Source organism: Ranitomeya variabilis, chromosome 4, assembly GCF_051348905.1.
Source record: "Ranitomeya variabilis isolate aRanVar5 chromosome 4, aRanVar5.hap1, whole genome shotgun sequence".
Classification (NCBI taxonomy): domain Eukaryota; kingdom Metazoa; phylum Chordata; class Amphibia; order Anura; family Dendrobatidae; genus Ranitomeya; species Ranitomeya variabilis.
In genome coordinates this window covers 701934202-701962168 of record NC_135235.1, presented here as the reverse complement: position 1 = coordinate 701962168, position 27967 = coordinate 701934202, and the positions used below count along the sequence as shown (strand labels likewise).

At 42.2% G+C, this 27967-nt stretch overlaps 2 protein-coding genes across 2 annotated transcripts in view; both read left to right on the top strand.

The window, feature by feature from the left end:
- Positions 1-27967, top strand: part of LOC143766427 (uncharacterized) — a 473765-nt gene that overhangs the window by 19821 nt on the left and 425977 nt on the right. The window lies entirely within an intron of this gene.
- LOC143766441 (uncharacterized) lies at positions 11-13253 on the top strand. The gene is made up of 7 exons (XM_077254135.1): positions 11-33; positions 1333-1543; positions 1673-1852; positions 1936-2059; positions 2143-2240; positions 2439-2529; positions 11415-13253. Exons 2-7 carry the CDS (start codon positions 1403-1405, stop codon positions 12776-12778), a joined length of 1998 nt encoding a protein of 665 aa, XP_077110250.1. The 5' UTR covers positions 11-33; positions 1333-1402; the 3' UTR covers positions 12779-13253.

Below are 27967 nucleotides of genomic sequence, written 5' to 3'. Positions count from 1 at the left end.
AGGTGGAGGGTCCACACACCAGAACTGTAGCAGGTAAAGACCCCAATATCCTCCTGTCCCTGCTAATTGGGAGGGAAACTATCCCCTCTAATAATCCTCGGACAGTTCTGACAAACACGGAAAAGTGCCCCTTTATGGAGGTGACAGAAAGTCTGTTTAGTCCCTTTAGCTTCATAGTATCAGCTCTAATCCAATGGGGAGAGAGCGATTTACCCTGAAGAGTCACAGATTGTGGGGTTGTTATAAAATGTTATATTTAGGGGGTTTGTGTTGTCTCCTTATAAGAATCACAATGGTTTTGTTCCTTTTCCGCTGACAGATACAAACGACCCAACTATGAAAGACGAGAACCAAGCAAACATGTATTAGGGCTCCTTTTCACTTGCGAGAAATACATCCGAGTCACGCAGGTTAAAACCCTGCTCTGGTGCCGGCACTCCAAAGCGGAGCGTGCGGCTCCATGTATTGCTATGCGGCCGCACGCTCCGCTCTGGAGTGCCGGTGCCAGAGCAGGGTTTTAACCTACGAGACTCGGACGTATTTTTCGCAAGTGAAAAGCAGCGCTTACTCTCATAGTACGGGGCCCCCACACAGTATAATGTTCCCCCAGTTCCTCCATTCCCCCACACAATATTCTACCACCTAAACCAATAGATAGTAAATCCTCACTTACCCCCATTGTTGATGCCCACAGTGTAATGTTCCCTCAGTACCAACATCCCCCACAGACACAGTGCAATGTTTTCCTACAACCTCCAGTCCTAATTTTATTTTTGTAACATGTTAACACCTGTTTTGTTTGGGTGTTTTCATGTAACATCTGAAAGCCTACAGAAAAATGCCAAAAAAACCTCCATTATATTTATAAACTTGTTGTTCTTACAAAAAAATCTTTTATAAAAGCCTCAAACTTCTGTGTGTGAATCAGACCTGAGATCTAACGTGATAGAAGATTACAGTGCGGGGAAGACGGGAAACCTTCATATAGAGGCCGGTGGGGATGGAGTCAGTGACAGACTCTGGACAAATCTGTTTTTGGAGCCATAGTAGAAGATAAAGATGTCGTCCTCATCATGAAGTCGTTATTTCTCCTGTCACGTGTAATGAATATCTCCTGCAGTATTGCTAATGCCGATTCCAGGGTCGGTAAATGAGACGAGAATTAGCGTTATGGAAGATGAGTCTATGAGGAACGTATTCAGCTGCCGACTCCGAGGAAGAAACTGCTTGTTGTCTGTGGCCTAAATATATAGGTTTTATTAGTAGATCTAAAGAAGGAAACTAAATACTGTAAAATAATAAATCTCCTCATGTTTCCCTTATTATCTCCAGTAATTGTATTATTACACAGGATTCTTATGATGTTACATCGGCTCATCTTCTTCTCATTCAGGTCTCTACAATGTCGGATCCTCTCAGTGAAGATCTTCTATATAAGAGAATTTTTCTGATTTACCCATCAAAGATGGATATGGACAGAGACAAGATGGTGGAGAGGATATTACACCTCACCCTAGAGATCCTCTTCCGGCTTACTGGAGAGGTGAGAGATTCCGATGACGTCACATTACACCATTCTCATCTATGGGAATAACAGATGGACAGAACTGGAGAGGTGAGGAGTCTGGAAATGTCTGTAGTGAGATTTATTAATGTGTCTCTCCATAACCAGGATTACACAGTGGTGAAGAAGACCTCTAGTGAGCGCTGTCAGGACCCTGTGCCTGAGCGATGGGGAAGACCACTGAGCCCAATCACTGGGCCTCCACCTCAACCCCTTATACATGAGGACATCAATCACCAGAAGATCCTAGAACTCACCTACAAGATGATTGAGCTGCTGACTGGAGAGGTGACACTGCTGGGAATGCTGGGACATTATACAGTAACGCTATGAAGGGATCGGGGGGATGACGGTATCTTTGTATGTGACAGGTTCCTATAAGATGTCAGGATGTCGCCGTCTATTTCTCCATGGAGGAGTGGGAGTATTTAGAAGGACACAAAGATCTGTACAAGGATGTCATGATGGAGGTTCCCCAGCCCCTCACATCACCAGGTAATAGACAGGACTAAACACACACGGCCTATAATGATCTGTATGTAAATAATGAATTCAGTCCCCGTATGTGTTTCCTCTAGATCTATCCAGTAAGAGGACAACACCAGAGAGATGTCCCCGTCCTCTTCTTCCACAGGACTGTAAACAAGAAGATCCTAATGTTCCTCAGGATCATCAGGTAGATGGAGAGAAGGTATCATGAGATGTCTCCTATGATGTGTAGATGGCTGTGAAGGTCTTGTGCTCAGTCTTGTTTTATCCACCAGTATTATATGTTTTATACTTGTGTAATGAGAACGGTGGAGATGGCAGGATTAGAGCTGATCATAGATGTGACTTCTCCATCTGTCTGTGACTTTTACAATATTTGTTTCAGGGTGAAGATCTGACCCCTATTAATACTACAGAGACATATGTGAGGTGTGATGAGCGGTGTAAAGAGGAGATTCCTACATATGGCTACCCAGGTGAGTAGTAACCACTAAATGCAGAGAAGTCACATATTCTTCTCAGTCACCGGCTGTGGCTGCTTTATCGGTGGTGTAGTGCGGCCGTATCACAATCGTGTGATCACCATTTTGCCTCTAGACCACAACATTCTCCTCCACCAAAACTGTTCAAATGACTTTGGTCATTGAAAGCCACTTTCTATAGATCTTACAACCTGGAGGATCCACCTTCCCCCTGGGATTAGAAGACGCTGACCGTTATCTGCTCAGATCTGTAAACTACAAAGCCAAATTACAGTGTACGTACAATGTGCTGACAAGTTAGAAAATCACTTGAAAAGTATTATGATTGGCCGGTAAGATAAAGCGGAGGGTAATGATGCTGTTGGCTTCCTAGATCCCTGATATCTTATTGGATGAATCTACCTTCTCTCCCTTCTGTGCTGCTGAATGTGCTCATATGGTCCCTATAAGACCAGGTGCAGTATTTCTGGCCAAACTTCACTTTTTTGATCAACAACATTAAATGTGCAGTGGGGCCAAGTGTGAATTTCTGTACAATTACAACAGAGTTTCCCTTTATCCTGACTTTTCAATTTGTATTAAAACTAACTAATTTCAAGGAGGATTGTGATAATCTACATAAAAACCTTTACACCTGTGCCATGATACATCTCTAAACTGTGCGTGGCTGATGGCTGTAACATACATTTATTCACCCCTGTAGGAGATGTTGGCATGGCTCCAGCCCTGGTTTCATGGATTCACTCCACATCATAAATTCCATTATATTTTCAATCCTAAGGAATTCAGATTACTGCACAATCTCTCCTGAAATGAGGAGCACTAATACTTTCTCTACTCTTCTGGTCAGGACTCATAGTAGCTCCAATGGTCCATCATAAATGAGTGCAACTCTGGTTTAGGCTTAGTGCACATGTTGAAGAATTGCTGCTGAAATTTTGCAACTCCTGCCGCGGGTATATCGCATGTGGAATTGGCATGCGTTTTCCCGCTAAACACTGGCGTTTTACAAGCGTAATTAGCTTGCAGAATGCTAGCGTTTTCCAAGCGATCTGTAGCATCGCTTGGAAATCTGATTGACAGGTTGGTCAATGCCTATGCGTCATCCATAGTAAAAAGATAGAATGTTAAAAAAATTAAAAATCATGATATTCTCACCTTCCGGCCTCCCCAGCTGTCTTCCCGCTCCTCGCGATGCTTCCGTACCCAATAATGCCTTGCGACAATGACCCCAGATGATGTAGCAGTCTGGAGAGACCACTACGTCATCACAGGTCATTGCCGCAAGGCATTACTGGGAACGGGAGCATCGCGAGGAGCGGGAAGGCTGCCGGGGATGCCGGAAGGTGAGAATATCATGATTTTTTATTTTAACCCCTTTACCCCCAAGGGTGGTTTGCACGTTAATGACCGGGCCAATTTTTACAATTCTGACCACTGTCCCTTTATGAAATTATAACTCTGGAACGCTTCAACGGATCTTGGCGATTCTGACACTGTTTTCTCGTGAGATATTGTACTTCATGTTAGTGGTAAAATTTCTTCGATATAACTTGCGTTTATTTGTGAAAAAAATGGAAATTTGGTGAAAATTTTGAAAATTTCGCAATTTTCCAACTTTGAATTTTTATGCCCTTAAATCACAGACATATGTCACGCAAAATACTTAATAAGTAACATTTCCCACATGTCTACTTTACATCAGCACAATTTTGGAACCAACATTTTTTTTTTGTTAGGGAGTTATAAGGGTTAAAAATTGACCAGCAATTTCTCATTTTTACAACACCATTTCTTTTTAAGGAACACATCTCATTTGAAGTAATTTTGAGGGGTCTATATGATAGAAAATACCCAAGTGTGACACCATTCTAAAAACTGCACCCCTCAAGGTGCTCAAAACCACATTCAAGAAGTTTATTAACCCTTCAGGTGTTTCACAGGAATTTTTGGAATGTTTAAATAAAAATGAACATTTAACTTTTTTTCACACAAAATTTATTTCAGCTCCAATTTGTTTTATTTTACCAAGGGTAGCAGGAGAAAATGGACCCCAAAACTTGTTGTAAAATTTGTTCTGAGTACGCTGATACCCCATATGTGGGGGTAAACCACTGTTTGGGTGCATGGCAGAGCTCGGAAGGGAAGGAGCGCCATTTGACTTTTCAATGCAAAATTGACTGAAATTGAGATGGGACGCCATGTTGCGTTTGGAGAGCCCCTGATGTGCCTAAACATTCAAACCCCCCATAAGTGACACCATTTTGGAAAGTAGACAACCTAAGGAACTTATCTAGATGTGTTTTGAGAGCTTTGAACCCCCAAGTGTTTCACTACAGTTTATAACGCAGAGCTGTGAAAATAAAAATTCTTTTTTTTTTTCACAAAAATGATTTTTTAGCCCCCAGTTTTGTATTTTCACAAGAGTAACAGGATAAATTGGACCCCAAAAGTATTTGTCCAATTTGTCCTGAGTACGCTGATACCCCATATGTGGGGGGGAACCACCATTTGGGCGCATGACAGAGCTCGGAAGGGAAGGAGCGCCATTTGGAATGCAGACATAGATAAATTGGTCTGCAGGCGTCACGTGGCATTTGCAGTGCCCCTGATGTACCCAAACAGTAGAAACCCCCATAAGTGACCCCATATTGGAAACTAGACCTCCCAATGAACTTATCTAGATGTGTTGTGAGAACTTTGAACCCCTAAGTGTTTCACTACAGTTTATAACACAGAGCCGTGAAAATAAAAAATCCTTTTTTTCCCACAAAAATGATTTGTAGCCCCCCAAATTTTTATTTTCCAAGGGTAACAAGAGAACTTGGACCCCAAAACTTGTTGTCCAATTTGTCCCGAGTACGCTAATACCCCATATGTTGGGATAAACCCCTGTTTGGGCGCACGGGAGAGCTCGGAAGGGAAGGAGCACTGTTTTACTTTTTCAACACAGAATTGGCTGGAATTGAGATCGGACGCCATGTCGCGTTTGGAGAGCCCCTGATGTGCCTAAACAGTGCCTAAACAGTGGAAACTCCCCAATACTAACTGAAACCCTAATCCAAACATGCCCCTAACCCTAATCCCAACAGTAACCCTAAACACACCCCTAACCCTGACACACCCCTTACTCTAATCTCAACAGTAAATGTAATCCAAACCCTAACCCTATCTTTAGCCCCAACCCTAACCCTAACCCTAGCTCTAACCCTAGCTCTAACCCTAGCTCTAACCCTAGCTCTAACCCTAGCCCTAACCCTAGCCCTAACCTTAACCCTAACGGGAAAATGGAAATAAATAAAAAAAAATTAATTTTCGTATTTTTCTCTAACTAAGGGGGTGATGAAGGGGGGTTTGATTTACTTTTATAGCTTTTTTTATAGCAGATTTTTATGATTGGCAGCTGTCACACACTAAAAGACGATTTTTATAGCAAAAAAGTTTTTGTGTCTCCACATTTTGAGACCTATAATTTTTCGATATTTTGGTCCACAGAGTCATGTGAGGTCTTGTTTTTTGCGGGACGAGTTGACATTTTTATTGTTAACATTTTCGGGCACGTGACATTTTTTGATCGCTTTTTATTCTGATTTTTGTGAGGTAGAATGACCAAAAACCAGCTATTCATGAATTTCTTTTGAGGGGGCCGTTTATACCATTCCACGTTTTGTAAAATTGATAAAGCAGTTTTGTTCTTTGGGTCAGTATGATTACAGCGATACCTCATTCACATCTTTTTTTATGATTTGGCGCTTTTATACGATAAAAACTATTTTAGAGAAAAAATAATTATTTTGGCATCGCTTTATTCTGAGGACTATAACTTTTTTATTTTTTCGCTCATGATGCTGCATGGCGGCTCGTTTTTTGCAGGACAAGATGATGTTTTCAGCGGTACCATGGTTATTTATATCTGTCTTTTTGATCGTGTGTTATTCCACTTTTTGTTCAGCAGTATGATAATAAAGCGTTGTTTTTTTGCCTCGTGTTTTTTTTTTTTTTTTTTTAACGGTGTTCACTGAAGGGCTTAACTAGGGGGACAGTTTTATAGGTCGGGTCATTACGGACGCGGCGATACTGAATATGTGTACTTTTATTGTTTTTTTTTATTTTATTTAGATAAAGAAATGTATTTATGGGAATAATATATATATTTTTTTCTTTATTTAGGAATTTTTTTTTTTTTTACACATGTGGAAATTTTTTTTTGTAACTTTTTTACTTTGTCCCAGGGGGGGACATCCCAGATCGCTGATCTGACAGTTTGCACAGCACTCTGTCAGATCAGCTATCTGACTTACAGCGGGGGGTTGGTAAGCCACCTCCCTGCAGGACCCGGATGCAGCCCCGTGGCCATTTTGGATCCGGGGCTTGCAGGGAGAGGAGGTAAGAGACGCTCGGAGCAACGCGATCACATCGCGTTGCTCCGAGGGTCTCAGGGAAGCCCGCAGGTAGCCCCCTCCCTGCGCGATGCTTCCCTATACCGCCGGAACACTGCGATCATGTTTGATCGCGGTGTGCCGGGGGTTAGTGTGCCGGGGGCGGTCCGTGACCGCTCCTGGAACATAGTGCCGGATGTCAGCTGCGATAGTCAGCTGACACCCGGCCACGATCGGCCGTGATCCCCCCGTGAGCGTGGCCGATCGCATATGACGTACTATCCCATCACTGGGAATTAAGTCTCAGGTCACGTTGAAGGGATAGTACATCATATGGGATTAAGGGATTAATTAAAGTTAAAAAACACCCACGAGGTGGTATGTGCTCACCGAAAATCAAAAAATCACACTGTGTATACCCAAAAACTAACCAATAAACCCTTTATGGGTTATTTTTTGCTGCAGTTCCATAATATTGAACTGTGTTGATCCTGCCTTACAGCGGGGGTTGGCACCCTAAGGGGATTTTCGTTGTGGAGCCCCCCACATCAATGGCTGTCCCTGTTATTCCCTAGATGGGATATCTGATAATGCCCCCAACCCTCAATAGGGAACCACTGTCTCTAGACATAGATCACACCTGTCAATAAAGGGTCCCTGCAGCCCAGAAATATTAAACTATTATACGCTGGCCTGGTGGCTCAATCAGAGATCGAGAGTTCCTCGACAGGAAAGTGTTTTTATCAGAGAGACTTTTCAAATTGTAAAACTTCAGGGGTTGTCTATAAGGCCACGTTCTCCTGCCCAAGAGACTATATAGGAATAACTAAAAGGGAATTTAGAAAAAGAGTGAGTGAACATCTAGGAGACATTAGAAATGATAGGGATACCCCCTTGGCCTGACATATGAGGTTGGTCCATCGAGGACATTTTGAAAATATCAACTTTATGATTTTTGAGGTCGTAAAACCGGGCCCCAAAGGAGGTGACCATGATAGGACCATTTTTAGAAGGGAGTGTGAATGGATATTTAGACTTGACTCCCGGCAACCCAAAGGAATAAATGAGCAGATGTCATTTGCCTGTTTTGTCTAGACTACCCTATTGTTTTTTGGACACTAAGAAATTGAATAGCCAATTACTATTTTTCTCCTATTAGGAATGCATAGATTTCTATGTATTAATACCATTGATCCATTTCTGCAAATGGTCTGCCTTGCCTCGTAAGGATTTAATAATATATTTATATGATTTTTGGGAGGTCATTTAAAGGACCGGTACTCATAATATTGAATAAATATACGTATATTAATGAAACAGCAAGACGCTAATGTAATACCCGGCTATTGATATACCATTGCAAAAAGGAAAAATACATTGCTGGTGGCCTGGGTTATTGATTCTTTTATTATGTGGCAGTGCAATATATGATTCTTTGCTCCCCAAAAAATAGGGTCCGATCGGTTTGTCTATTGCTCTCGCCTGGTATGCGCAGTGTGAACTACAGTCTGGTAACGTCCATCGGTCTTTTGCTCATGCGCAAACGGATATGACGTAGGACACTTTGAACCGGAAGTTATTTTACATGCTTCCGTGCAATCCACATGAGGCATGCGCAGGCCGCTCATCAGAAGACATTACTTATATCTGGACTCTGAACATTTTTATTACCTTTTGTGCATTACTGCCCTTTTCCAAGATGGCGTCTTTGGTCTCATGTGCACTGTTTCTTCCTGCTATAAAACTCCACGTCCGCTTTCAGTCTGTGCTAGAGTATTCTGCCTTGCATCCAGCTCCTGACTCTGGTGACTCCCTGGCTATATGCCTGCTCCTGTGAACCTGTGTGGTGATCCTGCTACTCTGCTCTGAGTTCCTGCTGCATACACCAGTCTCCAGTAATCCTCCATCATCTGCTGCTCCTGTTTACTTCCATCTGCATTTGCTGGACATGTAAGCTGTTGCTGCTCTGCTTAAACCTGAGATTATCACCAAGGCCTTCCTGGTTGAGATAAGACATTGCTTGAACTGCCTTATACGCATATCTATCTGTGTTTGGACTAAAACAAGGACTTATTCGTGTCAAGTATCCTCAAGAATAACTGTACTTCATAGACTTTCTGCGTGATTGCATTTTCCTCTGAAGTTCCCTATAGACTGCTAAGCTGCATTTAATATTTACACCAAGTGTTGTGGACTTGTTTCTCTCTGCACCTGTTTGAATCACCGTGTGACAATATAGACTTTACCACCTATAAAACTGTGTCCTGTAGTTGTCTTGTTCCATGCAAAGAGTCTCCTGAGGTATCCCCTATAATTATTACAACTTACTTCCGTGCGCTCCAGATTGAAACGCACGCGAGGCATGCTTTCATGGGCAGATCATGGCGCGGGGTGAACTCATTTTATTACTGATGAAGACTGTTGAGTTTGATCATTTCAGTAGATGTGTTATTGTCTATAGCCACTGTTTTCGACTACAGCAGTTAGTGTCCAAAACACTCTGATTTAACCTCTTCCTGCAGCCAAATTTGTGCTCCTAATTAGGCCCCATTTTTTAAATCAGACGTGTGTCGCTTTATGTGGTGATCACTTTGGAATTATTCCCAAAGGATAAAGGAAAACAAATCGATCTTACAAATTATTTTCCACCTTCGCACAATACCCTATATACCGTAAGGTTGTACACTACTGTCTGGGCACATGGCAGTGTTCAGAAGGGAAGGTGCGCTCTTTGCATGTAGATCTAGCTGAAACAGTTTGCAGACACAATGTATTGTGTCATCTGGCAGCTCAAAAGATGTCCATCATGAACATGCTTGGCACTATCTTCTCTGCTTTCCATATCCCAAGGATTGCCTTACTCTTCGCCCTTTAACACACATGAATCTGGACTTACACTGGGACCCCTAGGCTTGGTCCCCATGGTGTTAACTGCTATTCTGTGGTGTTAGATGGCAAGAAGAATAGTCAGGTAGCTAGGTCAGAACCAGAAGGACAGAATAAGAAGACACAAGAGTAGTCAGTAAATGGGCCATGGTCACAACAGTAAACAAATACACAAGCTGAGCACAGAGGACTGAACCAGAGGAGAACAACTCTGTATCTGGCAGATTCTGGCAATATGCTTTGAGCTTTAGTATGGTGTGGTACTTTCCAATTGACTGAAGTAGGGAACAGATTACTCCAGCTGGACAAACTGATCCCAGATGAGATTGGTAGAGTATATAATCACTGCATTCGTACAAAGTGAGGAATTTTGCTTCAAGTGAAAAATTTAATACAGGTGGCAGGTGAACAGACAGGCAAATTAACGTTTCGGCCAGTTAATGGCCTTGATCACAATGCCGCCCTTGGAAAAATTTCTCTAGGTTAGAACACAAAATGTCAATATGGATGGTTGGAGTAAGAGTGAATGGACAAAATCTACCATAACTGGTTAAGTTGTGCATGCAGACACGAATGTGTCTTGGGAAAAGCTGGATAGCATTGCAGCAGAAGCTGACACCAGTGGCTATTTATTGAATGCTGGCACGTATTGTGTCTGAAAACAAACTCAGACAAAACAGGTCGGTATCTGGCCGAAACGTTAATTTGCCTGTCTGTTCACCTGCCACCTGTATTAAATTTTTCACTTGAAGCAAAATTCCTCAATTTGTACAAGTGCAGTGATTATATACTCTATTGTTTATGGGATCATCGGCTCCGTTCACTAGCACCGTCATATCCCTAAGAATTGAGTTCCAGCCTTCTGCCCTTTTTCCCAGATGAGATTGGACACACCATATACAGAAGCCCTAATATAACTAAATGACAAAACCAGAGTAGTTGAAATCCCCATAAAGAAATTCCATTTTATAAATTAATTCACGGAAGGTTATAATCTATAGGAGGAGTGAATATTTTGACTCCACAGCCACTTTCCGGAAATTAACACGCAGTGGATATTGGAGAGTGAAAATTACACATTTGCCATTTTATTACCAACACATAGTGCCCAGATTGTGCTCCAGGAGACAAACACTGTAAATTAATTGGATTCTTCTCATAATTTTGCTAAACACGGGGATCCTAAATGTTGTTTGAGCACACTGCAAGACTCAGAAGTGAGAGCTGATTTTGCTGTATTGGTTTATAGAAACCCTGTTGCTTTACAACCTTTGAGCCACTAATAGCGTGGGAACCTCTGTTTTTCCATTGACAGATGATGGACCTGAGTGGGGACTTGTTTTTTGTGAGATGAGAATTGGTATTATTTTCGCCTACATAACATTGATTGTTTTCTTTTTATTCGATATTTGGGAGGCAGAATGAACAAACAGTTTTAACACCAAACCCTACTGGTTCATCTAATAAGGTTTTCTGTTAGACTGAGCTGTCATTGTCTTGGTAAATAATTAATGTTTTTTACATGTTTTGCAATTATGGACCGTTTAAGTAGAAATGTTCAAAAATATAAAACTCAAGGATGTTTTATTAAAAAAATAATTGTTTTTATCTCAGCAGATGACTGTACCAGGAGATCCGAGGGACAGCTGACATCGTCTTCAATTTTTAAATCGGATGATCTTGAGATCCTACAAGATACAACAGAAGTGAATGCTATTACTCCGGATATACCATCATCCCTTCACAGCAAAGATCTGTCAGCTGATCCTATGAAACAGGTCCCATCTTCTGATTCATTACCAATTGCTAAAGAAAATCAAAGACACAAAAGAGGCATTAAAAAACAAACTGCTCCTAAAGCAAAGAAGTCATTTTCATGTTCAGAGTGTGTAAAATATTTTACATGGAAATCACATTTTGTTACTCACCAGAGAACTCACACAAGGGAGAAGGCTTTTTCCTGTTCAGAATGTGGAAAATGTTTTAACTGGAAATCGGTTCTTGAGAGCCACCAGAGAACCCACACAGGGGAGAAGCCTTTTTCCTGTTCAGAATGTGGGAAATGTTTTAACCAGAAAGCACATCTTGTTAGACATCAGATAACTCACACAGGGGAGAAGGCTTTTTCCTGTTCAGAATGTGGGAAATGTTTTAACCGGAAAGCACATCTTGATAGCCACCAGAGAACCCACATAGGGGAGAAGCCTTTCTCCTGTTCAGAATGTGGGAAATGTTTTATATGGAAAACAAATCTTGATAGCCACCAGAGAACCCACACAGGGGAGAAGCCTTTTTCCTGTTCAGAATGTTGGAAATGTTTTAACCGTAAATCAGTTCTTGATAACCACCAGAGAACTCACACAGGGGAGAAGCCTTTTTCCTGTTCAGAATGTGGGAAATGTTTTAACCGGAAATCGGCTCTTGTTAGACATCAGAGCAGTCACACAGGGGAGAAGACTTTTTCATGTTCAGAATGTGGGAAATGTTTTAACTGGAAAGCGCTTCTTGTTAGACATCAGAGCAGTCACACAGGGGAGAAGCCTTTTTCCTGTTCAGAATGTGGGAAACTTTTTAGCAATAAATCAGATTGTGTTAAGCACCAGATAATCCACACAGGGGAGAAGGCTTTTTCCTGTTCAGAATGTGGGAAATGTTTTAACCGGAAAGCACATCTTGTTAGACATCAGAGAACTCACGCAGGGGAGAAGCCTTTTTCCTGTTCAGAATGTGGGAAATGTTTTTACCAGAAAGCACATCTTGATAGCCACCAGAGAACCCACACAGGGGAGAAGCCTTTCTCCTGTTCAGAATGTGGGAAATGTTTTTACCAGAAAGCACATCTTGATAGCCACCAGAGAACCCACACAGGGGAGAAGCCTTTCTCCTGTTCAGAATGTGGGAAATGTTTTAACCAGAAAGCGCATCTTGTTAGACATCAGAGCAGTCACACAGGGGAGAAGCCTTTTTCATTTGCTTAATGTGAGAAATATTTTACTTGGAAATCAACTGTTAATAAACATCAGAGACGTCACATAGGGGAGAAGCCTTTTTTATGTTCAGAATGTTGGAATCGTTTTAACCAAAATTGGATCTTCTTTAATGGGTTGTGTCTTGTCATTCCTCATGTTTGCTGAGAAAAGGATAAAACTAGGATAAAACTAAGCTTAATTAATTCCAAATGTTAAAATATACCCATAATTCACCCCCTGAAAGTTAGTCAGAAGCTGACTAATAGAAAAAACATATACCCCACGTTTCAGTATTGAGGTGAAGTATACACACTCACTCTCAAAGCCTCTCATTTCTATGGGTTGCGTCATCCTCACCAAAGACGACTCATCAGGAGACTTTATTTAATATTGACCTATATTCAAGTGAGACTAGAAAAAAAACTAAAATCATGTATCATGCTATCCAAAACAGTCAAATCTAGCCACATATAGGCAGATCCCAGACTTCAAACTATATACTTGGTAAGTTTATAAGCCACTCCAGTGGCGGTCAGTCAGGAATAGAACGTATGTGAAGGTACAGTATAATTATTGTGTTTTTTTTTTCCTATAGGGACTGCCCTAGTTTGGTATTGTAACAGCTGTCAATTAGTAGTGCAGACAAATTGTCCTAGACTGAATTCAGTTTTCAGACAGCCCAACATGTACCACTCAGGGAAAACTTACCTGCTCGAAAGATCATTAGCAGCTTCTAACTAATGGCCATGCTGAAGTCTGTCAAGGAATGAGTGCAATATCATTACAAAGACTAGAGATATGAGCAACCATAATGTCTGGGAGATCTGTGTAATTATTTTCTATGAATATGGAAATGATCTCTGGAAGTTGTGTTCCCTGAACGGTATATACTGTATTTTCACATACTATCTATTCCTGACACTGGAATGACTTATAAACTTACAAAGTATATAGTTTGAAGCCTGCAGTCTGCCAATAAATGGCTAGTTTTGACTGTTTCGGATAACATGATACATGATTTTAGGTTTTTCTTCGGGAGGGAGTCCGGTATCAGCTTACATTTACACCCGATGTCGGAAAAGGGTTAAAGGGGATTGTTTTTACAGAGACAGAAGTGGTAATCAATCATGTACAGTACAGACCAAAAGTTTGGACACACCTTCTCATTTAAAGATTTTTCTGTATTTTCATGACTATGAAAATTGTACATTCACACTGAAGGCATCAAAACTATGAATTAATACATGTGGAATTATATACTTAACAAAAAAGTGTGAAACAACTGAAATTATGTCTTATATTCTAGGTTCTTCAAAGTAGCCACCTTTTGCTTTGATGACTGCTTTGCACACCCTTGGTATTCTCTTGATGAGCTTCAAGAGGTAGTCACCGGGAATGGTTTTCACTTTACAGGTGTGCCCTGTCAGGTTTAATAAGTGGGATTTCTTGCCTTATGAATGGGGTTGGGACCATCAGTGGTGTTGTGCAGAAGTCTAGTGGATACACAGCTGATAGTCCTACTGAATAGACTGTTAGAATTTTTAGTATGGCAACAAAAAAGCAGCTAAGTAAAGAAAAACAAGTGGCCATCATTACTGTAAGAAATGAAGGTCAGTCAGTCTGAAAAATTGGGCAAACTTTGAAAGTGTCCCCAAGTGCAGTGGCAAAAACCATCAAGCGCTACAAAGAAACTTGCTCACATGAGGACCGCCACAGGAAAGGAAGACCAAGAGTCACCTCTGCTTCTGAGGATAAGTTTATCCGAGTCACCAGCCTCAGAAATCGCAGGTTAACAGCAGCTCAGATTAGAGACCAGGTCAATGCCACACAGAGTTCTAGCAGCAGACACATCTCCACAACAACTGTTAAGAGGAGACTTTGTGCAGCAGGCCTTCATGGTAAAATAGCTGCTAGGAAACCACTGCTATGGACAGGCAACAAGCAGAAGAGACTTGTTTGGGCTAAAGAACACAAGGAATGGACATTAGACCAGTGGAAATCTGTGCTTTGGTCTGATAGTTGGTAGTTGGACCATCATTTATTTTTCAATAGGACTATGACCCCAAGCACACCTCCAGGCTGTGTAAGGGCTATTTGACCAAGAAGGAGAGTGATGGGGTGCTACGCCAGATGACCTGGCCTCCACAGTCACCAGACCTGAACCCAATCGAGATGGTTTGGGATGAGCAGGACCGCAGAGTGAAGGCAAAAGTGCCAACAAGTGCTAAGCATCTCTGGGAACTCCTTCAAGATTGTTGGATGACCTTTCCCGGTGACTACCTTTTGAAGCTCATCAAGAGAATTCCGAGAGTGTGCAAAGCAGTCGTCAAAGCAAAAGGTGGCTGCTTTGAAGAACCTAGAATATAAGACATAATTTCAGTTGTTTCACACTTTTTTGTTCAGTATATAATTCCACATGTGTTAATTCATAGTTTTGATGCCTTCAGTGTGAATGTACAATTTTCATAGTCATGAAAATACAGAAAAATCTTTAAATGAGAAGGTGTGTCCAAACTTTTGGTCTGTACTGTATATGTTACTGTAAAAGTCAGAAGGACGGTAAAACCTAGGATTTACCGGTCAATCTGGACATTCACCAAGGCCGTCAGTAAAAGCTCAAAATGAAAAGTAAAATTGGACTTTTACCGGTGAAGTCTTGGTAAATGTTAACATTTCTCAACAGCGTTGGTAAAAGTCAGAAATATCTGGTGTGAAGATGGAACATCTGACTTTAACCAAGCGCAGTTGTTAAATGTGCACATTTACCATGGCTTCTTGGTAAATGTAGCTGAGAAGGGTGTAATAAAAAGTGTAAGCCACCGTGGGCGAGGAAATGGAGGACACAGTGGGAAAGGTGTCTGATGATTAGGCAGATACGGCGAGGAAATGGAGGACACAGTGTTCAAAGTTTTTATAAATGTAATAAGAGTAAATGGGGAAAATATGGTAATAACAATGAACATTTACTTTTACCAACACATGCTGGTAAATGTAAAGATTTACCAAATCGCCCAGGTAAAAGTCCAAAATCGTTCGTTTATATGGAATACATCTGACTTTTACCAACGCTGTTGAGAAATGTTAACATTTACCAAGACTGCACCAGTAAAAGTCCAATTTTACTTTTCATTTTGAGCTTTTACCGATGGCCTCGGTAAATGTCCAGATTGACCGGTAAATCCTAGGTTTTACCGTCCTTCTGACTTTTACAGTACCATATACGGTATATATATATATGTATATATACACTGACAAGACTGGTCAGTAATATGCACTCATGGACGTGACCCTGGCTGCAGGACCCCACACATGAGGATATTTGACTCTTTCCCATATATGGTATATATAGGAAAGAGACATACCATATATCCTCATCTGTGGGGTCCTGCAGCCAGGGTCACGTCCATGAGTGCACATTACTGACCAGCCGCCATAAATCTTCAGTGCCTTAGAAACTGCAGATACAGCACAGGAATCCTGCTGGGTCTTATCAGGAGAGCAGCAGAGTAGAGTAGAAGTGGGAGCTGTACTAGTGCTCAGGCAATGTTCCCCACCTCTGAGGACTGGTTTTCCAGCAGCAAAATGCGCCATACCACAGCTAGGTCAATCGAGGTGTGGATGAAGGACCACCACATCAAATCCCTGTCATGGCCAGCCCAATCTCCAGACCTGAACCTCATTGAAAACCTCTGGAATGTAATGAAGAGGAAGATGGATAGTCACAAGCAATCAAAGAAGAACTGTTACATTTTTGCACCAGGAGTGACATAAGGTCACCCAAAAACAGCGTGAAAGACTGGTGGAAAGCATGCCAAGACGCATGAATGCTGTGATTAAAAATCAAGGTTATTCCACAAAATACTGATTTCTGAACTGTTCCTGAGTAAAAACATTAGTATTGTTGTTTCTAAATGATTATGAACTTGTTTTTGTTTGTTTTTTAGGTCTGCAAGCAATGCATTTTTTTGTTATTTTGACCATTTTTTTTTTTCAGAAAATAAATAAAAAATTTGTTGCTTGGAACTTCAAAGAAATGTTGTCAGTAATGTGTAGAATAGAAGAACAATTTACATTTTACTCAAAAATATACATATAAAGAGAAAAATCAGGCAAACTGAACATTTTGCAGCGGTCTCTTAATTTTTGCCAGAGCTGTACTTGTTATTTAACCATAATCTCATTAATCTGCTGCATTAAAGGGACACAAAAGCTTTTTAGTATAGCTTGTTACCAGTCCCCACTAAAGAAGAAAATCGAGTTTTCCAAAACATGTAAGGACTAGGACTGGTGTATTGCATTGGCTTTTGTGCTCCGTGGACTGTGCGATGTCTCACGCTGCTGTACCTGTACCCGCATTGCCTTGTTTTTTGTGTTCAGACACGCCACCGTCCAGGGACACCTGTTCACTATATTGCAGCTTTTACTTGCTTCTTTATTTCTCCAAGGACCTCCCTACACCGCCGAGTGTGGCTTTTCTTTCAAGTGGATGTAACTAAGAACTTTGCTGGACTGCATAGCAGGGAATGGGGTACCGTATATACTTGAGTATAAGCCGAGACCCCTAATTTTGCCACAAAAAAACTGCAAAAACTTAATGACTCAAGTATAAGCCTAGTGTGGGAAATGCAGCAGCTACTGGTAAATTTGAAAAATAAAAATAGATACCAATAAAAGTAAAACTAATTGAGACATCAGTAAGTTGTGTTTTTGAATATCCATATTGAATCAGGAGCCCCATATAATGCTCCATAAAGTTCATGATGGGCTCCAAAAGATGCCTAGTATTAAAATATGCCCCATAATGCAGCATAAAAGGTTAATGATGGTCCCTTAAGACGCTCCATAGATTATGCCCCATATAATGCTGCACAAAGGTTGATGGTCCCATAAGATGCTCCATAGATTATGCCCCATATAATGCTGTACAAAGGTTGATGGTCCCATAAGATGCTTCATAGATTATGCCCCACATAATGCTGCACAAAGGGTGATGGCCCCATAAGATGCTCCATAGATTATGCCCCATATAATGCTGCACAAAGGTTGATGGTCCCATAAGATGCCCCATAGATTATGCCCCATATAATGCTGCACAAAGGGTGATGGCCCCATAAGATGCTCCATAGATTATGCCCCATATAATGCTGCACAAAGGTTGATGGTCCCATAAGATGCTCCATAGATTATGCCCCACATAATGCTGCACAAAGGGTGATGGCCCCATAAGATGCTCCATAGATTATGCCCCATATAATGCTGCACAAAGGTTGATGGCCCCATAAGATGCTCCACATATTATGCCCCATATAATGCTGCACAAAGGTTGATGGCCCCATAAGATGCTCCATATTAAAATATGCCCCACATAATGCTGCATAAAAGGTTATCGATGGCCCCATAAGATGCTCCATAGATTATGCTCCATACAATGCTGCACAAAGGTTGATGGCCCCATAAGATGCTCCCTAGATTCTGCCCCATATAACGGTGCACAAAGGTTGATGGCCCCATAAGATGCTCCATAGGTTATGCCCCATATAACGCTGCACAAAGGTTGATGGCCCCATAAGATGCTCCATAGATTATGCCCCATATAAAGCTGCACATAGGTTGATGGCCCCATAAGATGCTCCATAGATTATGCCCCATATAATGCTGTACAAAGGTTGATGGCCCCATAAGATGCTCCATAGCACATTATGACTCATATGCTGCATATGCTGCTCCGATAAAAAAAAAAAAGACATACTCACCTCTCGTCGCTCAGGCGCCCGGCACTTGCGATATTCACCTGTCCCCGTTCCACCACCGCACACCGTTGTGTCTTCTGGGTCTCTGCAGTGACTGTTCAGAAACGCACTAAACACGTCATCGCGCCCTCTGACCTGAACTTTACAGCCAGAGGACGCGGAAGACAGAGCCTGGCGGTGGAACGGGGACAGGTGAATATCGCATGGCTCATCCTCCCCCTTCTTACTCACCTCCTCCTGATGCGGTACCTGCTTCTCCGATGCGATGGTCTCTGGTGCCGGCAGCTTGTTCCTGTGTTCTGCGGTCACATGGTACCGCTCGTTAAAGTAATGAATATGCGCTCCGCCCCTATGGGAGTGGAGTCGTGTCCATATTCATTACTTTAATGAGCGGTACCACGTGACCACTGAACACAGGAACAAGCTGCCGGTGTCAGAGACAATCTGAGAAGCAGGGACTGCGTCAGGAGCAGGTGAGTATGATGTGACAGCCGCCGCTCCCCCTCCCCCGCCCACCCCCTAGGACAATGACTCAAGTATAAGCCGAAAGGGGCACTTTTAGCCTAAAAAAAATGGGCTGAAAATCACAGCTTATAATCGAATATATACGGTAATTACATACAGCACTTCATTACTGTATTGTGCTTTCTCTGTTTGTTGAGGTTTTTAATGTGTAGCTGAATGCATATTGGCACATGCGCTATGATGGCAGGACGGGCAGATTAGGCTGATCTCCACACTTTAATTTTTATTAATCACCTATTTGCAGCCTGGTTTGTCACTGCCCCAAATCTTGCTATTCTGTGTACAGTGCACACATACTACCCCTTATTGTGGAGCTCATTTACATATATACCTATTGTGCTGTTGATGTATACATATAGTTTTTTTACAATTTAGCACACTTGCTGTGAGTCCTACGTGTTCCTGGGACAGACATAATAGCGCAAAAGGTATATACCTTTTTATGGTTTCTTGAGTGTATCTTATGTAAATTTACAGACGTTTGACTGGGTGTGCAACATATCTGTTTGCAGCTTTTATTTTCTCCCATAGGCTGTCCTTCTCTGAAGGCTTTTAGCACAGGTGTCTCTCATTTTGTGTCTAATTGGAAACCCCCCCAAAAAAATATATATATATTTGGTGCCGTCACAGAAGAGCATATCTCACAACTTTGCAGCCTTTACAAATTAATTTTCCTCCTAATGACACACATTGATTGTCTTTTTATTGCACCTATAAAGAATGACCCTCCTGTACCCCCCACCTCAACTCCCCTGGAAAAGGATGGTGACCCCAATACAATATGATACCTCTACTGTCCAAATATGACCCCCACACAGCCCTACATATAGTATAATGGCCCGCAAACAGTATAATGGCCTCAACACAACCATCCATACTGTCTAATGGCCCCCACTAGCCCTTGAAACAATATAATGGACCCCACACAGCCTTCCAAACAGTATAAAGGCTCCCAAACAGCTCTCTAAACAAAAAAATGGCTCCCACACAGCCCTCCTCACAGTATGATGGACCCCACACAAACCTTCACACTATAATTAATCGCATTCATTATAATAGCCTTCCAAACAGTATAATGGGCTCTACATAGCCCTGAACACAGTATAATGGCCCCCACAAAGTGCTGAAAGAAGTATAATGGCCTTGCAAACAGTACAATGGCCCCCACATAACCCTTCAATCAGTATACTGGCTCCACATCATTCACCATATAGAATAATGGCCACCACATTGCCTTCCATATAGTATAATAGGCCACACTATGTACTCACTGATTTAAAAAAATTAAATACTCAACTCTTCCAGTTTCCGCGCTGCTCCAGTCTCTGTAGCCTGTACTCTGAAACTCTTCTCTGCACAGAGGCACAATTAAATGACGAACCTGGAGCAGGGAGGCGGGGTACTTGTACCGGGTCCTGCGGTTCACAGGGGGATGTCACGGTAGCTACGACCTGGTCCGTGGCCCTGGGCGTCCATGTAAAAGGGAATGGTCTTTAAAGGGAATAAAATTTATGTTTGTGACGCCACCTGTGGTATTCGGTCAATGGGGACCTACGCTGCATTAAGGGGTCCGCTGGTGTGATGTTATGGCAGCTAGATGGTATACCCTCCCCAGGGCTCCCGGTGTGTAGATGGAAGATGGTGAATGGCGCAGTAAAGAATGAGGACACAGGGTTGCAGTCTCTTTACCTTGTTTACTGCCGACTTCAGGCAGCCACAGTCCAGGGCACCAGATCACAGGGCAGGCAAGGTCCGGCCGGCTTGAAGGCAAGTTAGGAGTCTCCTTATTCAGGTGGAAATCCAAAGCCTTCCTCTAGCGCCGTGGTGGTGTAGTCCCTTACTGCCTATGGCTTCACATAAGGTCCTCACAGATGTTGTCTCACTTTCTGTCCCCTGGTTAGGATAGGACATAACCCGTATGACTGGTGGCTTGAGGTGGATTATAGGGACTCTAGCACACCCCAGCCTCGGAGGGGTGCCACCGTGCCTCCTGGGTATTAGGTCGGACAGGTAACTTGGAGTTCAGCAGTCCTGCTGGTCTCTGAGGTAAGTTGTAGAGGTCCTTACAACCTCGGTGTTCTGGCTACCGGTCTCTGCGCCTCAGAAGGAGGCAGCCTGCTCAGTTATGGTCTCCCCCTGATATCCCCCCCATTCTTTGCTCTCCCACACGTTTTCTGCAATCAATTCGGCTTTCTGAATGTCTCTTTCCAGGAACTGCTGCACTGCGGCTACACAGCTCCGTAAAACCCTCCTCTGCCTCAGACTGATCCAGTCTGTTTCCTGGAAAGAACTGTTCTCAGCTCTGACTGACTACCTTCCCTCCAAAACTACCTTATATATGGGGGAGTCACCTAGTGAATAGGATCAAATGCTCCCCCTGGTGGCCTGGAGTGGAGTGGAATGTGTTGCGTGCTTGTGTTACCTGGTTACAGTTATCCCTTCTTGCCTTCAGGCATAATATCGCTCTCCGCGTGAGGAAAGCAATGCTACTGTGACAATCAGAACCCCCCCATTAAATCCAGTACTTCCAGACTGGGAAAAGAAGAACAACAATACAGATTAGCAAAAAGACATACAATTTTTGGAATGCTATAAACTTATAAAACAAGTTAATACTATATTATAATAATCTTTAATAATCTTTATTTTTATATAGCGCTAACATATTCCGCAGCGCTTTACAGTTTGCACACATTATCATCACTGTCCCCAATGGGGCTCACAATCTAAATTCCCTATCAGTATGTCTTTGAAATGTGGGAGGAAACCGGAGTACCCGGAGGAACCCCATGCAAACACGGAGAGAACATACAAACTCTTTGCAGTTGTTGCCTTGGGTGGGATTAGAACCCAGGACTCCAGCGCTGCAATGATAACCACTGCACTACCGTGCTGCCCGTCATATATAAACTAGAGCGTCCCTTTATGGGAGGTGAGGACACTTGAACGTTGCAATAACTATTTACATTGTAGGCCTACTTTTGGCATAGAGCAATTTAATAGAACAGTATAATAATGAACTAGCTATGAAAAACTATCTTAAGGCTTCAAAGTGCAAAACAAGCGTCTTCTTTATTCAAGTGCAGAACTTTCAACCAACCCCCACGGGCTCACTGTATCTTGTTAATTTTATGTAAAGATGCATCATGAGATATCTTCCTAAGTATCTGCACACATCACTGTCTAAGTCCAAATTTCAATTTTATTTTTATTCACTATATTAACTTACTAATATACTAACTAACTGGCATATAAAGTGCATTTCTAACCAACTCTAGGCACTAGTTCAGCAAAGTGCAACAATTCAACATTCCCTTTATGGGTGCAAACAGTATTCAAGTCTTTCAATGCTGAGGTAGTGTAATTTAATTACTCAAGTCAATCAATAACTTTAAAACAGCAGCAACGATGCGAGGGACCCGTCATTAATCCCAACGTTAGGCTTGGGCGGGCTACAAGGCGTGTATCCAGACCTGGAATCCTGCCACGCTAAACGGGTTTTTCTTCAGGTCTCTGTAAAACAAAGCAACTTTCATGGAAATGTTAGAAGCAGTGTTTTTAAAACTTCTTTGTAAAACCAGTAGGAAGCACCTTTAAGAAGGTGCACACTATTTACAAGCAAAGTTTTTGATCATGCACAGTTCATGATTCACAGTTCTTGAAACGGATGAACTCTGTAAACAGAGGATCCCTTTAACATGGGACCCCTTTAACTATAAACCTGGTCAGGTTTAACGAACTTTTGTTGCAGTCATTTTTTTAACTTGCAGCAACAAAGAGTTAACTTAACTATTTACAGTCTGATTCAGGTTTTTCATTTGCTTTAGCTGAGGCATTGTTCATGGTAGCCCCTTCGGATGTTGGCGGCTACCGGGTACCACATAGAGCGCATCCACACTCCGGATAGGCATCTGAGTGCCCACTGATTTTTGTTCGATGACAGTTTGTGTACATCTTGAGCACATGATGATGGGTGCTCTGTGGGAAGGAGATGCTGATGTCACCTTGCCAGGTGAGGGCATTGGCAGGCAACGTGGGGCCACTGGTGGCGATGGCTCAAGGTCATGAGCAGGGGATTCTGCAATCTTTGGTACACACATGTGCACATGTAGGGCGCACCACCCTTTGTCTCCCCAGTGTCTGGTATAGGTGACGCGGTCACTGCGGTAGAGGTCCCTGTCTGAGTGTCCCTCTATTAGGTGAGCCTCCACATCCCATCTGGTAACAAATACCTCTGGGTACAGGTCAGGTTCTTTGATAAACCCCATCCAGATTTAAGGTGGAATGTCACCACTGTATCTTGTCTCCTTGGGCCCCTGTCCTTATAGCTTCCCTTCCTGGCCCGGGCTTTAGCCTGCAAGTCTCTTTCCTTTGCGGCCTGGTATCGGTGGTCCAGCTCCCTTTCCTCCTGCTCTCGCTGGAGGGCCTGCTGCTGACGGTACTCCTCCTGACTTATGATCCCCACCTGCTCCCCTTCCGCTTGGGCCTCCCCGGGGAACCCGATCAGGTCAGTACTGGTGTGCTTCCACCGGAAAGTTATCCATTCTCCCTGGATGTCTAGGGTCTTCCTCGTCAGCTGCAGTGGGGCGTCAGGGGTCCTTAAAGTCTCCCGAGGCTGTTCCCACTCTAAGAGGTTACACACCCGGCCGGCTGACTATCGCAGCTGACATCCGGCACTATGTGCCAGGAGCGGTCACTGCGATCAAACATGATCTCAGTGTTCCGGCGGTATAGGGAAGCATCGCGCAGGGAGGGGGCTCCCTGCAGGCCCCGGATCCAAAATGGCCGCGGGGCTGCATCCGGGTCCTGCAGGGACTACTTCCAGGTCCAGAGCAGGCGCTGGTAAGCCTGCAGCGCTGTAAGTCAGATCGCTGATCTGACAGAGTGCTGTGCAAACTGTCAGATCAGCGATCTGTGATGTCCCCCCCGGGACAAAGTAAAAAAGTAAGAAAAAAAAATTCCACGTGTAAAAAAAAAAAAAAAAAAATCCTAAATAAAGAAAAAAAATATATTATTCCCATAAATACATTTATCTAAATAAAAAAAAAACAATAAAAGTACACATATTTAGTATCGCCGCGTCTGTAACGACCCAACCTATAAAACTGTCCCACTAGTTAACCCCTTCAATGGACACCGTAAGAAAAAAAAACGAGGCAAAAAACAACGCTTTATTATCATATCGCCAAACAAAAAGTGGAATAACACGCGATCAAAAAGACAGATATAAATAAACATGGTACCGCTGAAAACGTCATCTTGTCCCACAAAAAAACAAGCTGCCATACAGCATCATAAGCAAAAAAATTAAAAAGTTAGTTCTCAGAATAAAGCGATGCCAAAATAATTATTTTTTCTATAAAATAGCTTTTATCATATAAAAGCGCCAAAACATAAAAAAATGATATAAATGAGATATCGCTGTAATCGTACTGACCCGAAGAATAAAACTGCTTTATCAATTTTACCAGACGTGGAACGGTATAAACACCTCCCCCAAAAGAAATTCATGAATAGCTGGTTTTTGGTCATTCTGCCTCACAAAAATCGGAATAACAAGCGATCAAAAACTGTCACGTGTCCGAAAATGTTACCAATAAAAACGGCAACTCGTCCCGCAAAAAACAAGATCTCACATGATTCTGTGGACCAAAATATGGAAAAATTATAGGTCTCAAAATGTGGAGACGCAAAAACTTTTTTGCTATAAAAAGCATCTTTTAGTGTGTGACAGCTGCCAATCATAAAAATCCACTATAAAAAACGCTATAAAAGTAAATGAAACTCCCCTTCATCACCCCCTTAGTTAGGGAAAAATAATAAAATTAAAAAAATTTATTTCCATTTTCCCATTAGGGTTAGGGCTAGGGTTAGGGCTAGGGTTGGGGCTAGGGTTAGGGTTAGAGCTAGGGTTGGAGCTAAAGTTAGGGTTACGGTTGGGGCTAAAGTTAGGGTTGGGGCTAAAGTTGGGGTTAGGGTTGGGGCTAAAGTTAGGGTTAGCATTTGGATTACATTTACGGTTGGGATTAAGGTTGGGATTAGAGTTAGGGGTGTGTTAGGGTTAGGGGTGTGGTTAGGGTTACCGTTGGGATTAGGGTTAGGGGTGTGTTTGGATTAGGGTTTCAGGTAGAATTGGGGAGTTTCCACTGTTCAGGCACATCAGGGGATCTCCAAACGCAACATGGCGTCTGATCTCAATTCCAGCCAATTCTGCGTTGAAAACGTAAAACAGTGCTCCTTCCCTTCCGAGCTCTCCCGTGCGCCCAAACAGGGGTTTACCCCAACATATGGGGTTTCAGCGTACTCAGGACAAATTGGACAACATTTTTTTGGGGTCCAATTTCTCCTGTTACCCTTGGGAAAATACAAAACTGGGGGCTAAAAAATCATTTTTGTGGAAAAAAAAGAATTTTTATTTTTACGGCTCTGCGTTATAAACTGTAGTGAAACACTTGGGGGTTCAAAGTTCTCACAACACATCTAGATAAGTTCCTTGGGAGGTCTAGTTTCCAATATGGGGTCACTTGTGGGAGGTTTGAACTGTTTGGGTACATCAGGGGCTCTGCAAATGCAATGTGACGCCTGCAGACCAATCCATCTCAGTCTGCATTCCAAATGGCGCTCCTTCCCTTCCGAGCTCTGCCATGCGCCCAAACAGTGGTTCACCCCCACATATGGGGTATCAGCGTACTCAGGACAAATTGGACAACAACTATTTGGGTCCAAATTATCCTGTTACCCTTGTGAAAATACAAAACTGGGGGCTAAAATATCATTTTTGTGAAAAAAAATATATATTTTCACGGCTCTGCGTTATAAACTGTAGTGAAACACTTATGGGGTTCAAAGCTCTCAAAACACATCTAGATAAGTTCCTTAGGGGGTCTACTTTCCAAAATGGTGTCACTTGTGGGGGGTTTTAATGTTTAGGCACATCAGGGGCTCTCCAAACGCGACATGGCGTCCCATCTTAATTCCAGTCAATTTTGCATTGAAAAGTCAAATGGCGCTCCTTTCCTTCCGAGCTCTGCCATGCGCCCAAACAGTGGTTCCCCCCACATATGGAGTATCAGCGTACTCAGGACAAATTGCACAACAATTTTTGGGGTCCAATTTCTTCTCTTACCCTTGGGAAAATAAAAAATTGGGGGCAAAAATATCATTTTTGTGAAAAAATATTATTTTTTATTTTTACGGCTCTGCATTATAAACTTCTGTGAAGCACTTGGTGGGTCAAAGTGCTCACCACACATCTTGATAAGTTCCTTAGGGGGTCTACTTTCCAAAATGGTGTCACTTGTGGGGGGTTTCAATGTTTAGGCACATCAGGGGCTCTCCAAACGCAACATGGCGTCCCATCTCAATTCCAGTCAATTTTGCATTGAAAAGTAAAATGGCGCTCCTTTCCTTACGAGCTCTGCCATGCGCCCAAACAGTGGTTTACCCCCACATATGGGGTATCAGCATACTCAGGACAAATTGTACAACAACTTTTGGGGTCCATTTTCTCCTGTTACCCTTGGTAAAATAAATTTTGTGTGAAAAAAAGTTAAATGTTCATTTTTATTTAAACATTCCAAAAATTCCTGTGAAACACCTGAAGGGTTAATAAAATTCTTGAATGTGGTTTTGAGCACCTTGAGGGGTGCAGTTTTTAGAATGGTGTCACACTTGGGAATTTTCTATCATATAGACCCCTCAAAATGACTTCAAATGAGATGTGGTCCCTAAAAAAAAATGGTGTTGTAAAAATGAGAAATTTCTGGTCACATTTTAACCCTTATAACTCCCTAACAAAAAAAAATGTTGTTTCCAAAATTGTGCTGATGTAAAGTAGACATGTGGGAAATGTTACTTATTAAGTATTTTGCGTGACATATCTCTGTGATTTAAGGGCATAAAAATTCAAAGTTGGAAAATTGTGAAATTTTCTAAATTTTCGCCAAATTTCCATTTTTTCACACAAATAAACGCAGGTAATATCAAAGAAATGTTACCACTTTCATGAAGTACAATATGTCACGAGAAAACAATGTCAGAATCACCGGGATCCGTTGAAGCAGTCCAGAGTTATAACCTCATAAAGGGAGAGTGGTCAGAATTGTAAAAATTGGCCCGGTCATTAACGTGCAAACCACCCTTGGGGGTAAAGGGTTTAAACGGTCTAAAGTTCGGCAATTGTCTGTTACATGCAAACACGTTTCCGATTGCTGTCTTTATTCATTGCACACACAACTGTGAATTGGTCAGCGTCTTATATGATATCCTGCAATTCGCATGATCAATCACAAGGAAAAAAGGTCACAGCAGGCAACAAAGCACGTGAGTAATAAAGAGATATGAAAACATGGTAATCACTCAGGGGTGCACACAGAAATCATGGGGCCCAGAAGAGCAGATCTCACTTTACAGCACTTACAAAGTAATTTTCCTTCTATTGAAGCCCTAGATTCCCCTTTAATTGCTCCTATAAAGTGTGATGCCAACTAAATTGCCCCCAAACACAGTAAGATACCACCAAATTAAATTCCTACAGAGTACTCTCCGCATGCACAGTATGATGATCCTACTGTACATGGGGCTGGAACAAGGCATTTTGGTGCCCTAGTCAGTTGAAGCCGATGCCCCACCCACATGAACCCTCATCCCCATGTAAAGAAATAGGTCGGAGACTAATTTAACCCCATTAGTGACAGAGCCAATTTGGTACTTAATGACCGAGCCAACGTTTACAATTCTGAACACTGTCACTTTATGAGGTTATAACTCTGGAACGCTGATTCTGAGAATGTTTTTTGTGACATATTGTACTTCATGCTAGTGGTAACATTTGTTCGATATTACTTGAAATTATTTATAAAAAAAAAACAGAAATATGGCAAAAAAATTTAAAATTTTTAAATTTTCATACTTTGAATTTTTA

Excerpts from the sequence above, each read along its gene's own strand:
- LOC143766441 (XM_077254135.1), top strand. The coding sequence starts at position 1,403 with ATGTCGGATCCTCTCAGTGAAGATCTTCTATATAAGAGAATTTTTCTG. Across the intron at positions 1,544-1,672 it reads TCTTCCGGCTTACTGGAGAG|GATTACACAGTGGTGAAGAA; the intron begins GTGAGAGATTCC and ends CTCCATAACCAG. Across the intron at positions 1,853-1,935 it reads TTGAGCTGCTGACTGGAGAG|GTTCCTATAAGATGTCAGGA; the intron begins GTGACACTGCTG and ends TGTATGTGACAG.